Raw genomic sequence first — 16,168 nt, forward strand, 5'->3', positions numbered from 1 at the left:
GAATCCTGAGCATGGTGTGTTTGCAGGATTCAGTCGTAAACAGTGTTTGATCAGGTCTTTAATGTTGAGCTGAAACAGAACGTGCTCAGAAGCAGCTGCTCTCTCCTTCTGGTGTTCTTCCTCTAGGACTGAAGTTAATGTGTAACCGCAAACACAGGTATAAAGCTCAGCTCAGAGTGTGTGTACAGTGTGTGAGCCTCGGTCTTCATCAGTCTCAGTCTCAGCTCTTCTGATCAACATGGGAGTCGTGTACAGCGTGGGAGAGTAAGTAACTCACTTCTATTAATCACCGTTAACATCACACATTCTTTTAACTGCACCGAAGATCCTTAAATTATTGAAATGTTCTTCATAATAAGAAGAAAATGATTGAGAACTAAGAGCTGATCAGTGCAAGCTTCTTTGTGGGAATTAAGTTCTGTGCACATTTCTTGTCTTCATTTCCAAAAATCGGAGTGAAAATGTATTTTCTATTTATTACAAATTTTGTCAGAATTTTTAAAATAAATATATATATATTTTTACTTGAACTAAAATAAACACTTACTGAAATAAAATAAAATATAATAAACCAAAGTTAAATTTCTGTTTTTTTTTTTTTTTTTGTTTTGTTTTTTTTGGCTGGAATAATTGAAAATAATGAAAAAAGAATAAAATGTAATAAATAAGTACGTTTATTTAAGATACTAATTTAAATAAATAAAAATAATTATATTAATATTTAATGAACTTGATAAAATTAAACATTTCATCATTGTAAAAACACCCTTTAAACCTTTATATTTAAGAGAGGATTCTGAGAAATTTAAGGAACGTGGAAAAAAAAAGGAATAAATTGCATGCACTGTAAATACAGCAAGTGTAGTTTTTAACAGAATTAATATGAAGCTAATACGAACTATTTCCAGATATGTAATCTAATTCATCTATAATGCATTATAGTTCATTCTTGAATTATTTTGATGGCATTGAAGTCAAAGAGATTTGCAGAAGTTCTTTCTAGTTGCACGATGAAGAAAAGGCTTGGATGCACAGGACATTACGCAGATGTTTGGCACAGAACAGCAGCTCTTTTCTATTTCTGTTACTGTTCCCTACACAGTGTGCTAGGATAATGCTGGATTGTTTTCTCCTTCCCTCTTGTGAGCTGGAAAGTGGATTTAATATCTCTTCCAGATGTGCTGGCATGTCTGCACAATACATAACTGAAGCATGACGTGCACTGACTGTTAACTTCCAGTAATAGCATGCATTTCTGGAGTAAATGCTTTAGCTTCTGCAGAACTGAAGGTCAGACTGAATGCATTTGGTCAGTTTGTGGGTTTGCATGCATTGCATCTGTGTTTTCTGCTTCCTTTAGAGTCGATCATCTGTACACGTTCTTCGTCCAGTGGTCTCCAGAGACCATCTACAGCAAACCCAGCAGCAGACGAGACTTCCTCAGTGGGATTGAGTCTTTGCTCAGTAATTCTGCCTCCAGACAATGGGAGGTGAGCGATTCAGCATCATGATTCATTTTCTTCTGCTTCTCCTGGACAAAACAAAACTGAAACAGCAAAAGACAAAACTGTAGTTCTAGAGTTTCAGCTCGGCTCAGATGTCATTCTTTCAATAAAATGCATGTTTTATATAATTTAGTGTACATTTCAGATCAAAACGATGTGCTTTCTCATGAAACAGCTATTGGTTTCACTTGATATTTATGATTTGCCAGCCTTAATCATTAAAAAGCATCGTTATATGACACAGAAACCATGTTTGTGCACATGGGTAAAATGAAGGATTTTCAATTTAAACTTGGTTTTTCTAAGGTATCTGGCTTGTCGAAATAAATTAAATCGGATTATTTTGATCATTTTGAACTCAGGTGTGACAATTTCGAGCAAAATGTAAATAATGGTGCACAAGATTATTCCTTTAATGACCGATATTTGAAAAATCTGACAAAAATCATTAGAATAAATGAACTTACATTACATTAATAGACATGGAATATACACTAAATTAATGAACGGGTTTCTCCTAAAATGCATTAATAGAAATATAAACCCTCACAGCTCGAGGTGTTGAAAAGATGAATGTATTAAAAGCGAGCTTCGACATGCTTTTGCATTCACACTGCGAGTATTTTCTTGCCAATGCATCATTTCTCTTTTTCATCACTAAAATGTTAATAAAAATACTTTACCAAAACTTTAACTACAATTAAAACAAAAACTGAAAATATGTATAAAACCATGAGTGTTTGTCAAAGATAGCTAATAAAACAACACTGATTGTTAAAATGAGAGATCTGATGAATGAATGTCTCTCGTGGTGGGTGGAAGTGAAAAACTCATGCGAGCAGCGACACGCTTTTTATCATCAGACCATGTTTGGAAGATCTTCCTGTTCTGTCGTGTTTCTGCTAAAACGAAAGTACAGCTGAAGTGTGAGCCGAGGGCGGAGAGATGGAGGAGGAGAAACTCTGTATAAACTGACTGTTCACTCGCTGTGGAACACATTCATTCACGTTCAGCCGTCGACATGAGGCCACTGCAGCACTGCATTAAGATCTTATACCATGCTAATAAATCTGAGGAGCCTTTCGTGGAGGTGAGCGTGGATGGGACAGAGAGAGGAGCAGAGCGTGCATGTGCGTCCTGATTAACTGATGTTTCTCCTGTGTTTGTCTTCAGATCGTCACCGTGAAGCAGCAGAACAAGCGGCGTCCGAGCGTCTGCAGCTCCGCAGACTCTGAGTCTGACGACCAGCTGCCGCTCTTAACACACCACAGTCAGATTCTGGAAGAGCATCATCTTGAACGAGTCAGTGATGGGCTTTAGTGAAACCATGCATGCACTGATCTAATGTTAGATGAACGTGTGCGGTGCATGGGTTGATGTGTGTGATGTATGTTCACAGCTGATGAATCACATGCCGGCACGGACGCAGGGTTACTCTTGGAAGCTGGTGTACAGCACGGTGGAGCACGGCACGAGCCTGACCACACTGTACCGACAGATGAGAGAGTTAGACAGACCCGTGCTGATGGTCATCAGAGACACGGACAAGCAGGTGGAGACTCTACATTCATGCATTCATCCAGACATTACAGCAGAGTACTGGCAAACCCTGAACATGTGCATTTACTGGATATAGTTTCAGAAAATACAAATAAAGCAAGCAATACTATTTTGCAAGTTATAAGCTTTTTTTTTTTTTTTTTGAAAAAGCAAGGTCAGTATTTAACATGTGCTAAATAAAATGTATATATAAAATTTTTGCATTTATGCATTTGGCAGATGATTTTATAGCATAAAAAAAATAAATAAAAAAAAGATTACTTTAAATAAATAAATGTTAAATGAAATATAATATCAATATTTAAAATATAAACATTACATATTAATAAAATGATATTATATTAATATCAATAAATAGTATAATAAAATAACATTATATAATTTTTATAAAATATATAATATTAATAATGTTATATAATAATACAAAAATAATATATTTATTTAGCTAGTTTACAAGGCAGTGTTTCTCGTTTTCAATAAACAATAAACAAAACAAAACCTAATAAAATAGACTTAACTAAATTACTAAAACTTCAGCTAACATTTAAATTAATTAAAACAGAGACTATATAAAAATATAAATGATTAAAAATCATATATAAGAGAATACAAGTTGTTTTGGCATTAATTTTTTCAATCAAAAATCTACGAAACATCAAAAATGTATTATATTGTGCAAGAGAACGAAGCCTGTTTTAACTCATTCATGTGGTCTGGATGTGATGATCCTCAGGTGTTTGGAGCGTTCTCCTCCGATCCGTTCAGAGTCAGCAGCTTCTGCTACGGGACGGGAGAGACCTTCCTCTACAGCTTCAGTCCCGAGTTTCAGGTATTTTACTTCTGTTCTGGTTCTGGTTATTGCTCTTCTTCTGGCTCTGTTTTCTGGTTCCGGTTCCAGTTCATGTTCATGTTTTGGTTCCGGTTCCTGTTCCAGTTCATGTTTTGGTTCTGGTTCTGGTTCCGGTTGCGGTTGCGGTTCCGGTTCATGTTCTGGTTCCGGTTCATGTTCATGTTCATGTTCATGTTCTGGTTCTGGTTCCGGTTCCAGTACCAGTTCCAGTTCCGGTTCATGTTCTGGTTCCGGTTCATATTCATGTTCATGTTCATGTTCATGTTCATGTTCTGGTTCTGGTTCCGGTTCCAGTACCAGTTCCAGTTCCGGTTCATGTTCATATCCTGGTTCTGGTTCCGGTTCTGGTTCCAGTTCCAGTTCCAGTTCCGGTTCATGTTCATGTTCATGTTCATGTTCATGTTAATATTCTGGTTCCGGTTCCGGTTCCGGTTTCGGTTCATGTTCATGTTCATGTTCATGTTCATGTTCATGTTCATGTTCTGGTTCCGGTTCCGGTTCCAGTTCCAGTTCCGGTTCCGGTTCATATTCTGGTTCTGGTTCCGGTTCTGGTTCCTGTTTCTGTTCTTTTTCTGGTTCTGGTTCTGACCTGTGTTTGGTTCCTCTGCAGATCTTCCGCTGGAGTGGAGAAAACTCCTACTTTGTGAGAGGATTCCTGGACTCTCTGCAGATGGGAGGAGGAGGGTGAGTCCTTCATCATCACACACCGTTAAACCAAAAACAGAGCTTCATCACGTCCGGCTCATTCATAGTGCTATTAACTCTCCACATTACAGTCAATGAATGTTTCTGAAAGAGTCTCTTCTGTTCACCAAGGCTGCATTTATTTGATCAAAAATACAGTAGAAATAGTGAAATATTATTCTAATGTAAACATCTGTGTTCTGTGTGAATCTGTGTTAAAGTGTAATGTATTTCTGTGATGCTCCGCTGTATTTTCAGCATCATTCCTCCAGTCTTCAGTGTCACATGATCTTCAGAAATCAGAATAATATGATGATTTACTGCTCAAGAAACATTTCTGATTATCATCAATGTTGAACACAGTTGTGCTGACCAATATTTTTGTGGAAACTGTGATGCATTTTAATTTTTCAGGAATCACAGATGAACAGAAACTAAAAAACAACAGCATTTATTTGAAATATGAATCTTTTCTAACATTATAAATGTCTTTACTCTCACTTTTGATCAATTGAATGCGTCCTTGATGAATGAAAGCATTTTTTAAATCACAATCTCCCCAAACATTTGAACGCTAGTGAACTAAAGGGGAAGTTGTGTTACGCTTCTGCGTTCTGAATGAGGAAGTGTGATAAATCTCTGTTGAGCAACGAATCATTCCGTCATCGCTTACATTACATCATATCTGAGCTTCTGCTTTACCGAAAAAACTCAAATAGATCATGCTTTTTAATACAGAGCTTAAAAATAGATCATAACTATGGAAGCCTGTTTGCAATATAAACTAACAGTGGAAGCATTGAACAACAGTTGTTCAGTATGAGGGTGAATTATTATTTAAACGTGAGGCGTTTGATTCCCAGTGCATGAACTGATTAAAAACAGTTTGAATGCATTGCATTAAAGCATCTGCCAAAAGCATTAAAAGGACATGGACGAGCATCTTAATAACTGTGTGTGTGTGTGTGTGTTCAGGGGTCCGTTCGGCCTGTGGCTGGACTCGGATCTGTACCGCGGCTCCAGTTACTCCTGCAACACCTTCTGTAACCGTCCTCTCAGCCTCCATCACGACTTCATCGTCCAGGATCTGGAGGTGTGGAGCTTCGTCTGAGCTCAGAACGCTTCTCTGCTGTCGGTTCTCGTCTGGGGACTTTAACAGAACCCGCTCTGTTCCTCGTTCAGCGCTTCTGCTGAGGACATGGATGCGCGGGAAACAGAAAGAAAACGAGTTGAGGCAGGCTTCGGGGTTAACTTCCCATTTCCAGACACTGTGAGCGTTCCTGAGGAAGAGCTCAAGCCCTGTGTAGACGACACAACACACTAGATTTGAGACGAAGCCCTTGAGTACTACTGATACACCTGAAGCACTTCAGCTTCAAAGAGCACTTCGATTACGAATGGTTTTCTGGGTCAGACTCAGGAAAAGTGGGAAAATGTTTTGCTGTTTAATTGTGATTTCACTACTGCTTATTGTTTTTTTACTCTATTTAATATCTGTGATCACATGTTGAAATGTTTGGGGTTTGTGTGTGTGTTGCAGTGCTGGCGCTGCGTCTGTAAAGCACTGGGTTTACTGGGATTTCTAATAAAACGAATAGTTTTTCATTGAACTGTGTTTGTGTTGCATGTGTGATCAACGGCGTGGGATTCTCAGAGAATGCATGAACTGAGCAAAGCTATAGTTTATAATACATACAATGAATAAAAGCGTCTGCTGAATGCATTGATGTAAATATGATCTTTAAAAGAAAGAAAAAGTTTCCGACACGCTCCTTTGACTTCCAAGCAACATTCTTCTAAAAATCGTCTTTTCAGATGAAATAAAGTAACAACTCGAGGAAGATGAAATTAAATCAAAATTATATTTTTTTGGTTGAACTGTCCCTTTAATTGAAGAAAAAAATATATATAAAATAAACTTTTAGTTCTCAAATCAGGCAATATCTGGTGTAGTGTCGGACCGATATGAAATGGTTGATAATGACATGTTCTCAGAAGGTTATGAAAAGTAACGAGTTCTAGAATGTTCGTTATCTGGTCTTTAATAATGTTTTTAAGAAGTTACTGTAGCACAAAAAATTTTTTTCGGACTCTATGTCACTTGACCTTGACCTTTTTCAACACTTTAGTTGGATTTTTATTAAATGTTATTTTTTTAAATGTTACTATTTATTAAAAAAGTAACGTATGCAAAATGATTTGTATGAAGTTTAATACATATTTTTATTTTTCTGTTTCTTTGTTTTAAATTTATATATTTTATATATTTATATTATTATATTTTTTATGTTTATATTTATATTCAGCTATATATGAAATCAGCAGTCTGATGTAATAAAGCCTGTCTTTAAATCTGTTTATTTATTTATTATTATTTTTTATTTATTTTATAAATGTATTGTGTTTGTTTGTATTATTTATAATATATAACTCAAATGTATGTATGTATTTATTTGTGTGTCTCTGGCGCCCCCTCGCGACAAACTGCTGCAGGCGCCGCGTCTGGCTATGAGCGCGGTGGTGGAGATCTGTTTCCGCCGGAAGTCCCGTGCTCGGAGAGACACAGTCGCGTCCTGTGGAGGGTTCATGCCTCTGTTGTTGTGTGTGTTCTCCTCCAGACTTGTGTTCGGTTCTCGGTCATGCTCGACTCTCTCCGCTGACCGTCTCCGGTGAGTGTGTGTGTCTTTATTCTTTTCGGGTTATCTGAGTGATTCTCATCTGTTGGGATATAATTGTTGTTGTCATGTTGCTTCAAAGCTGCTTTCTGTTTCACTTTAAGCAAAGACTGATCAGTATTATTGTATTAGTTAATTAATATTAAAGACAGAAATCATCTGTATGACAACTGACTCTTTATTCATATGTTTATGTATCGATATCTCATGATTTATTACACTAGATCAGTTTTATTATTTATGTATTTCACGCTATTATACAGGACAATATATTACCATACACTGGAATTTATATCATATAAAATAAATAATAAATAATAATCTAACCCGTGTTAGAAAATATAATAAATTAAATTATTTTTATTTTTCTTATAGACATTTTGTAAAATGTGGCACAGTCAAAATTATGTGTTCGGAAAAATAATGATCATAATTTATAATTTAATTTATATAAAATTATAACAATTGTATTTATATTTATGTATTTTTTTATTTTATGATAATTAACATTTATTATTGTTTTTGTTGTTAATTAAATTTTTATTGTTTATCTGATAAAAAAAAGTAAAATAAAAGTACAAATAATTATAACTATGATCTATCAAAAATAGACACATCTGTCTATATTGATGCACTGTAATAATAATAATAATCTTTATAATAATTATAAAATATAATAATAACTAATTAACTAATATTTCTGTTGTACTTTTTTAAAACTTTCAATAAATAAAAAAATAATAGTGCAAATAATTATTAATTTGATCTATCTATATTGGTGCGCTATTATAATAATAATAACAATAATAAAATTAATGTCTATAATAATGAGAAAATAATAATTAATTAATAGTTTTCTATTGTGCATTGAATTTTTGTAACTTTCTTTCACTAAATAAATAAAATAATAGTGCAACTAATTAATTCTCGCAAAAACAGCCAAAGCTATCTATATAATTATATTGTACAATTATTATTTTTAAATGTTGATATTAAAACATTAAACAGTACTATATTGTTAAATATTAAGTTTTAATATATATATATATATATATATATATATATATATATATATATATATATATATATATATATATATATGAAATATCACCTGTAAAATATTAACTATTATATTGTTGAATTATTTAATTATTTTAATATTTTTTAATGTTACTAGTAAAATATTATCAAATAATGTACAATTGAAAAATTATAATAATTATAAAAACAAATGTAATAAAAATATTATTATTTATTGTACTCAGTGTTACTTCCCTGAATATTTTCTGAGTGTGAGGCTGTTAAGAGTGTGTGTGTGTGTGTGTTGTGTCTCAGATGTGTGTGGGATGGAGTCTCCAGCGGTGGATGATGACATCTGTATCCTGAAGCATGAGACGGCGTACGTGTCGCCCGAGGACGAGTGTCCCGGTGTCCGTGTGTCCATGTGTCCCGGGGACGAGTCGGTGGCGTCTCACTTCGCTCTGGTCACCGCCTACGAGGACATCAAGAAGAGACTCCGAGACACGGAGAAGGAGAACGGCCTGCTGCGCCGCAGAGTCAAGCAGCTGGAGGACAAGGTGTGAACACACGGCTCACGAGGGGTTAACTCCTCAGACACTCACTCCAGCTTCTGCTGTAACAAATCTATCATATTAACTAACACATTAAATATGAACTATTGATGCATTATTAAACTATTACTATATTATTCAATTGTCACTAGTAAAATACGAAATATTATATTATTGAATTAAGTTATTATAATATTATTAAATTACTTGTATTATATTAAATTAATATATGTCACTTGTAAAATATAAAATAGTATTATAATATTATTGGATCATGATGTTTTATTATTTTAGGTTTTTAAACTACTAGTAAAATATTAAATAATATATACATTTTTTATATTGTTAAATTCCTGAATTTTTAAAGCACTTTTATTACATTAAATTATTAAATGTCAGTAGTGAAACATTAAATATTATATTGTTGAATTATTACATTGATATATTATTAAATGTTACTAGTAAAATAATAATTATTTCTATCTGGATGATTTATAAAGCTCTTTTATCATGTTAAATAATTAAATGTCACTAGTACAATATTATATTATTGAATTAAGTTATTATATAATTAAAAAATATGTAATTATAATATTATTAAATTACTTTTATTATATTAAATTAATATATGTCACTTTTAAAATATAAAATAGTATTATAATATTATTAGATCATGATTTTTATTATGTAAGATTGTTAAACTACTAGTTAAATATGAAATTATATATTTAATTATGTTATATTATTAAATGTTACTTGTAAAATATTAATTATTACTGTATTGCTGAATTAATAAAGCACTTTTATAAGGTTAGATTATTAAATGTCAATAGTAAAACATTACATATTATATTTCTGAATTGTTAAATTAGGTTTATTATATGAAATAATAAATATTAAACATTATTATTATATTGTTAAATTTTTATTCCATTAAATATTACTAGAACAATATTAAATATTTCCATATTGTCGTATTATAATTCTTTTTATATTAAGTTATTAAATGTAACTTTCAAATTATTATTATTATTTAAGTAAACCAAAGTTGATGCATTTACAATAAAAATCTGTGGATCACAAGTGTTAAAAACATGTGAAGCTTGATTGTTATTTCTTGTTAAAGCGTTTCCATGCATTGTTCACTGAAAGCAGTTGTGCATTGATCCAGCTCTCATGTGTTTCTGCAGCACTTCCATCCTGAAGCTCCTCCGTCTGAAGGACCGCAGTACGTGAACAAAGCCTTCAGTGCGTACCGCGGCATCTACATCGAGAAGGAGGACCTGCAGATGGAGCTCAATAAAGTGGTACTTCAGCTGGTGTTCGATGGTCAGACCCTCATGACTGCAGATGATAAACTCATGTCTGTCTCTTCTTCCAGAAAAAGGAGAAGCTGGATTCGGAGAGGCTTCTGATGGAGCAGCTGCAGGCCAAAGAGATGGAGCTTCTGCAGCTCAGATCAGAGATGGACACCAGCCAAGGTGACGCTTAATCATTACATCTTACTAGTTAATATGACCTTAGATTACATTAATCATGACCTTTTTATTATTAAGTGTTACTAGCAAATATTCTATTATTCTAGGATATTATAGTATTCTAGTAAAATTCAGTAAAAAAAAGTTTTCTGCAGTGTTTCTTATTTTAAAAAAAATGTGCTAAGTGCTATTAAAGTATAAAATACTATTTAAGTATGTTATAGGATAAAATATTATTATTATGCTATTGAATTCTTATATAATTAAGTTGATAAATTATATATTTAATTTTTTTTTACTGGCAATGTATTAAATATTCTTAGAAAAATACAGTAAAAATCGAGTTAAAATAAGTCATGGTTTTTTTTTGCAGTAAATAAATAAAATATGATATGCTATTAAGTGTTATAATATTAAATTAATAACATTCTTACATGGTTAAATTATTGAATATTATATAGTTGAAATACTAAATTATAAGTCTTATTTAATGTTAAATAGTAAAATATTATATATTATTACTAACGTACAGTAAAAACCTAGGTTCGAGTTAAAATAAGTCATGTTTTTTACACTTCTTATCAGTAAATTATTAAATAAAATATTATATATTAAATATAATAATATTTGATTAATAATATTCTTACAGTGTTAAATTATAAGTTTAATGTTAAATAATAAAATACTATTACTAACATACAGTAAAAACCTAGTTTAAGTAATGTTTCCCCAATGTTTCTCAGTAAATTAACACAAATATTTATTTCCATTCTAACATAACAGTAGTTTAAAAAACAGCAATATTTATCTAAATATATTTGTACTAAAACAAGTAAATTTCAAATATGACACATTGTGGCTGTGAGGATGTGATCAAATTGTTATTATTATTAATATGTAGTATATCATGAATATTGAGTATGGCCTGTTGCACTGAACGGTTGTTTTTCTGGTGTCAGTGATGAAGAGTCTGACCGACACAGATTACTGGCAGGTGGACAAACACAGCAGTGAAGTGAAGATCCACTCGCTGCAGGAGCATCTGGAACGCTTACAGTTAGAGAATGACGCGCTGCACAAGCTCTGCAGAGCCGGACAGGTGTGCTACACCTGCGCTACACCTGCGCTTCACCTGTTACACACAAACTACATCCTCGCTGCACCTGCACTATACCCGTGCTAAACCTGCATTACACCCGCACCACACCCGCACTCCACCCGGACTCCACATGCCCTACACCTGCACTCCACCCGCCCTACACCCATGCTACACCCGCACTACACCTGCACCACACCTGCCCTTCATTCGCCCTACACCTACACTCCACCTGCACTCCACTCGGACTCCACATGTCCTACACCTGCACTCCACCCACCCTACATCCGCCCTACACCCATGCTCCACCCGCCCTTCACCCACGCTACACCCGCACCGCACCCACCCTACATTCATCTTACACCCGCACTACACCTGCACTACATTCACCCTACACCCGTACTCCACCCGCCCTACACCGTGCTACACCCGCACCACACCACACCCGGCCTACATCTGCACTACACCCGCCCTCCACCTGCACTCCACCCGCCCTCCACCTGGACTCCACCTGCCCTCCACCTGCACTCCACCCGCCCTCCACCTGGACTCCACCTGCCCTCCACCTGCACTCCACATGCCCTCCACCTGCACTCCACCCGCACTCCACCCACCCTACACCCGCCCTACACCCAAAATATATATATATATATGTAAAGTAATATATTAGACATTTAGTTATCATAGTTATCAAGTCATCATAGCTCGCCTAGTACAGACCCAGCTCTCTACACAACTTTGAGAATAGATTAACGGCGATATTTTTTTATCACCCGATAAGAGTCTCACGTTAACGCCGATAACGGCCCACCACTAATCTGAATAAGATATAATGTGTGCTTCTCTCATGATCTTCTCTTCACAGGATGTCTCTGAAAACTGTGTAGTTGATGATGATCAGACTCATGAAGCTCTGATAGACATCAGGTATTTATCACATTATCAGTCTGATTTTGTGTGTGTGTGTGTGTGTGTGTGTGTGTGTGTGTACTGGTTTATATTGTTCATGAGGACTCAAATTTGTATAATGACATGGGTGCTACGACATAAACATGGTTTATGATGACACTTCCTGTGTCCCCGTAAAACTAAAGGCTTAAAAAACACACAAAACAATATTGTATGAAATTCAAAAAATGCACGTAGTTTTCTATAAGGGGTAGATTTAGGTGCGGGGCGACTGAAAATACAGTTAAGTACAGTATAAAAACCATTACGCCTGTGTGTGTGTGCAAGTGTTTGTGTGTGTGTGTGTGTGTGTGTGTGCAGTGCTGCAGGCGTCCACTAGAGGGAGTGATTGTAACAGCTATGAGATAGTCAATGAAATGCATGGTGTCACTGTAACAATATTGCAAATGAAAAAGCATAAAGATGTAGCTGTTATTAATTAAAGTGATCCTGGTGTGTGTTGTGTTTAGGAAGAGGGCCATGGTTCAGTCGTATCAGGACGTCGTCAGTGAAGCGTCTCGTCTGCAGTCAGTCGTTCAGTCTCAGTCGGAGCTGGTGAAGAGGATGAGAGAGAGACCAGCGCCGCCAGTCTTCAGAAGAGGTCAGACCTGCCACAGAATACAACAAATATATGTTTTGTAGCTGTAGTGTGTTTGTGGGCGTTTCTGAGGTGTGTGATAAATCCGGAGGCTGTCGGTTTCAGCTGCTTCAACTGTTCCAGTGCAGTGCCTGGACGACGTGCAGACGAACAGTGAGCCGGCGAGAGCCCCTCGTCCTCCCAGCGCTCCTCCGCTGCAGGAGAACCACCTGAAGGACCCTTGGACCATCCCTCGTCCGGCTCCGCTGGGCAGCCCCGGCGTCCGGCTCAATCCCACGCTGCGCATGAGCTCGCTGGACGACAGCTCCTGGTCCTTCCCCAGCCCTCCCCTTCCAAGCGACGCTCTGTTCTGGGACCAAACCAAGCCCAAGAGCCCGGCCCGACCGTACTGAGTCACGTTCCCACCGCACCTTTCCTGCCTTAACACACGTCCCTCTCTGGATGACCCCTGATGAGCAAATACCTCGAGCAGAGTGCGACGGAGAAACCCAAGCGGGCGCCAAACACCCGAGAGCCGGACGCTGGAATGGACACGATCCTGACGTATATATTTGTGATTTATTATATCCTGTAAGCTTGTGTTCATCTCTCCGGAGAGGATCCTGTCTTTTATTATGAAGGTGTGAAGGGATTGTTTTACTAGTTCTCACACTCCCCGAAGGTTTTTTCTTTAGAAACACGTCTGTCGTGTTTTTATACCCGTATACAGCTTTTCAAACCCCGAATCAGAGGAGACAATGTTGTAATGTTTAGATTTAGTCCATAAATGAGCTGTTCTGTGGGAAGTGGATGTGTTTGTGGAAGTTATTTTGCTTTAAACGGAGTCTTGTTTTTTTTATTTGCATATTAAAAAGTCTTTCTGTAGTAAATGATCTGCCTTTTTTAAGGGCCAAGAACTAACGGTATCTGTTAGTTTCCTCTGCTCTTGAGGTTCCCACAGAACTGCTTGCTGGAGAGTGATTAAATTTGGCACACAGATGGAGGATAGTCTCAGCATTAATCATAGCAAAGTTAGAGTCTCAAACACAAACACAAGCCCTGTAGCACCACCAACAGCTCAAATATCCATTTATGTTTATGCTCATAACTTTTGAACCGTAAAGTCTAGCAAAAGCAAAAACACTTTTTTAAAATTTCACTGAAAATTTTTGAATTCCTTTAACATAAAAACATTTCTTTAATTCCTCGGCTCATGCTGATTCGATGGCACCCTGTGATGTCATTTTCCATCTAAAAAGTTTTCCCGCCATTTTTAATTTTTTCTAAAAACCTGCTTCTTTTTGAAATCCTCTTTGGCTGTTGCTCCAGTTTACAGGAAATTTGAAAAAGTTTATGGAATTCAAGTCGAATAGTCAAACCATTCTTATATAACATGCAACAAATTTGTCAAATAGCATGTCCAAAAATCACAAAACTGTTAACTTTTAATTTGGTGCGACAGTCAAATTATACCCCATAACTAGCTATTTTTGGGTGTCGGCCATTTTTATTTTTCTCAATTTTGTCGTAAAATCACAAAACTCGGTATGCATCTTTGACACCATGCCCTGAAGATACTCCAAAAACATTTGGGGCAGTGCTACCTTGTGGTAAAAAATCGGAATAAAATTAAATGTAAAAAATGCTAATAGCCATACTCCTCCTAGGCAATTGGTCCGATTTTTGTCCAAATTTGATTTGGATCATCTTCACACCTTCTTTGTGTGTTTTTGTGACATATTGACAACAAGCTTTATGTGAGTATTTTTCATCTCACTGGCCTCACCACATCAATTTGGTCACAGTGGTCACAGCGCCACCTACTGGTCAGAAGCGATAATCCATTGCATCATAATACTAGTGACTGCATTAGATTTTTTTGCCATTTTGACTGAAGGGATCTTTAAATTACTCATTGCAGTTGTTCTGATGCTTGCTGCCTTGCTGAGCTCCTCATTTTGTTGTGTTTGGCTCCTTAATTGCTGCTTGCAGCTCTATTTAAGATTCTTAAAGTCCTGTTTAACGTCAAAATGAAACATGCCATTTTACTTCTCTAATCTAATGAGGATTCATTAAGGTGTGATTTTACCCATCAGGAATCAAAGGATCTGGTTTTGAAAGGCTTTCTTTTCTTTTCCTTTAGAATAACGTGCACTGATGAATCCTTCAACGGATGGGTGTTTGCACAGATCACAGTGATATGTTTTGTCTTGATACCAACTGCGTTCTGTTCGGTTTAAAAAATGTGAAGCACAAAGATGAATAAAAATGTGTGCGTGTTTAAAACTTATAATAGTCTTTGACTTTGAGAAACAATCTGGTATTAAAGGGATTGATAGTTCACCTTAAAATTAAGATTCTGTCATTATTTACTCATGTTGTTGCAATCCCCAAGACTTTCCTTCATCCTCGGACCACACATGAAGATATTTTACAGTTTCTGCCCCTCCATTGACAGCCTGAGCAACTTTCACTTCGAAGTGAAACCTTATGGAAGTAGAGCTTGTTACTTCAGGGGTTCAACTGTTTTTTTTTGTAGCGACAGGAATAATTACCTAAACTTGTGTTTCTGTAAACATTTTTGAAGTTTGATTTGACATGAAACATGTTCGGCTTTACTGCAACAGATCTGTGAACCAAAATGCAATGTACAGTAGATTATTTTTTAGGATTTTCAATCCTGAAAACTTGGTAAATATTCAATAAATGAATTCATGTGAACATTTTCTTGCTCAAGTCTAAGGTTTAAAAGGTCTGATGTGGTTAGAAGTGATTCTGTGATAAATTCTGTAATTATTGTAACTTTGCACATAAATATAAATTGTATCAGATATGGGATAGTTTGTTAGAGCTAAAGATCACGTTTTAATAAATAAATACATAAATAATAGTATAATAATAATAAATTGGGAATAAGGAAAATTTAATAAATTGTATTTAATTGTATTTAAAAAACAAAATGTACGTACACTATTTAAGTAATACGAGTGTGTGTGAAGCCAGTTCTTTTTTAAATCAAGTGTGAAAACCGCTAGCTGTGTGTGCGTATAAAGCTGATCTGATCAGAAACACCCATCAGCGCTGGTGGATGTAAAAATAAACGCTCTGACCAGACTCACCATGATGACATGCTCTATAAAGAGGAGCATCTTTTGTTGATGTGGCTCTGGCTCTGGTCAACATGTGCGACCCGACTTCACTTTAAACATGAGGGAAGTGCACAT

At 35.7% G+C, this 16,168-nt stretch overlaps 2 protein-coding genes across 5 annotated transcripts; both read left to right on the forward strand.

Annotated features, from left to right (window-relative positions):
- The first annotated feature begins 154 nt into the window (after nucleotides 1-154).
- LOC113059420 (nuclear receptor coactivator 7-like) lies at nucleotides 155-6,209 on the forward strand. 2 transcript variants are annotated; one of them, XM_026227899.1, is made up of 7 exons: nucleotides 155-264; nucleotides 1,361-1,490; nucleotides 2,679-2,807; nucleotides 2,905-3,057; nucleotides 3,799-3,894; nucleotides 4,526-4,599; nucleotides 5,575-6,209. In XM_026227899.1, exons 1-7 carry the CDS (start codon nucleotides 239-241, stop codon nucleotides 5,708-5,710), a joined length of 744 nt encoding a protein of 247 aa, XP_026083684.1. In that variant the 5' UTR covers nucleotides 155-238; the 3' UTR covers nucleotides 5,711-6,209. The 2 variants fall into 2 exon arrangements, with proteins under 2 accessions (XP_026083684.1, XP_026083685.1); XM_026227900.1 differs by lacking the exons at nucleotides 155-264; nucleotides 1,361-1,490 and adding an exon at nucleotides 1,880-2,595.
- A 907-nt stretch (nucleotides 6,210-7,116) lies between these two features.
- Nucleotides 7,117-15,665, forward strand: LOC113059421 (5-azacytidine-induced protein 2-like). Of its 3 annotated transcripts, none has more exons than XM_026227901.1 (8): nucleotides 7,117-7,268; nucleotides 8,610-8,851; nucleotides 10,036-10,152; nucleotides 10,227-10,326; nucleotides 11,283-11,422; nucleotides 12,285-12,346; nucleotides 12,838-12,968; nucleotides 13,071-15,665. In XM_026227901.1, exons 2-8 carry the CDS (start codon nucleotides 8,621-8,623, stop codon nucleotides 13,355-13,357), a joined length of 1,068 nt encoding a protein of 355 aa, XP_026083686.1. In that variant the 5' UTR covers nucleotides 7,117-7,268; nucleotides 8,610-8,620; the 3' UTR covers nucleotides 13,358-15,665. The 3 variants fall into 3 exon arrangements, with proteins under 3 accessions (XP_026083686.1, XP_026083688.1, XP_026083687.1); XM_026227903.1 differs by having other exon boundaries at nucleotides 13,089-15,665; XM_026227902.1 differs by having other exon boundaries at nucleotides 7,131-7,274.
- Nucleotides 15,666-16,168: the final 503 nt, after the last annotated feature.

Source organism: Carassius auratus, chromosome 41 (genome assembly GCF_003368295.1).
Source record: "Carassius auratus strain Wakin chromosome 41, ASM336829v1, whole genome shotgun sequence".
In the NCBI taxonomy this organism is placed as follows: Eukaryota; Metazoa; Chordata; class Actinopteri; order Cypriniformes; family Cyprinidae; genus Carassius; species Carassius auratus.

What these genes read in the sequence shown, in the direction of transcription:
- LOC113059420 (XM_026227899.1), top strand. Translation starts at nt 239, where the DNA reads ATGGGAGTCGTGTACAGCGTGGGAGA. An exon ending in TCAGAGACACGGACAAGCAG is followed by an intron (nt 3,058 to 3,798) that starts GTGGAGACTCTA and finishes GATGATCCTCAG; the next exon opens with GTGTTTGGAGCGTTCTCCTC. An exon ending in GCTTCAGTCCCGAGTTTCAG is followed by an intron (nt 3,895 to 4,525) that starts GTATTTTACTTC and finishes GTTCCTCTGCAG; the next exon opens with ATCTTCCGCTGGAGTGGAGA.
- LOC113059421 (XM_026227901.1), top strand. Translation starts at nt 8,621, where the DNA reads ATGGAGTCTCCAGCGGTGGATGATGACATCTGTATCCTGAAGCATGAG. An exon ending in TCAAGCAGCTGGAGGACAAG is followed by an intron (nt 8,852 to 10,035) that starts GTGTGAACACAC and finishes GTGTTTCTGCAG; the next exon opens with CACTTCCATCCTGAAGCTCC. An exon ending in AGAGATGGACACCAGCCAAG is followed by an intron (nt 10,327 to 11,282) that starts GTGACGCTTAAT and finishes TTCTGGTGTCAG; the next exon opens with TGATGAAGAGTCTGACCGAC.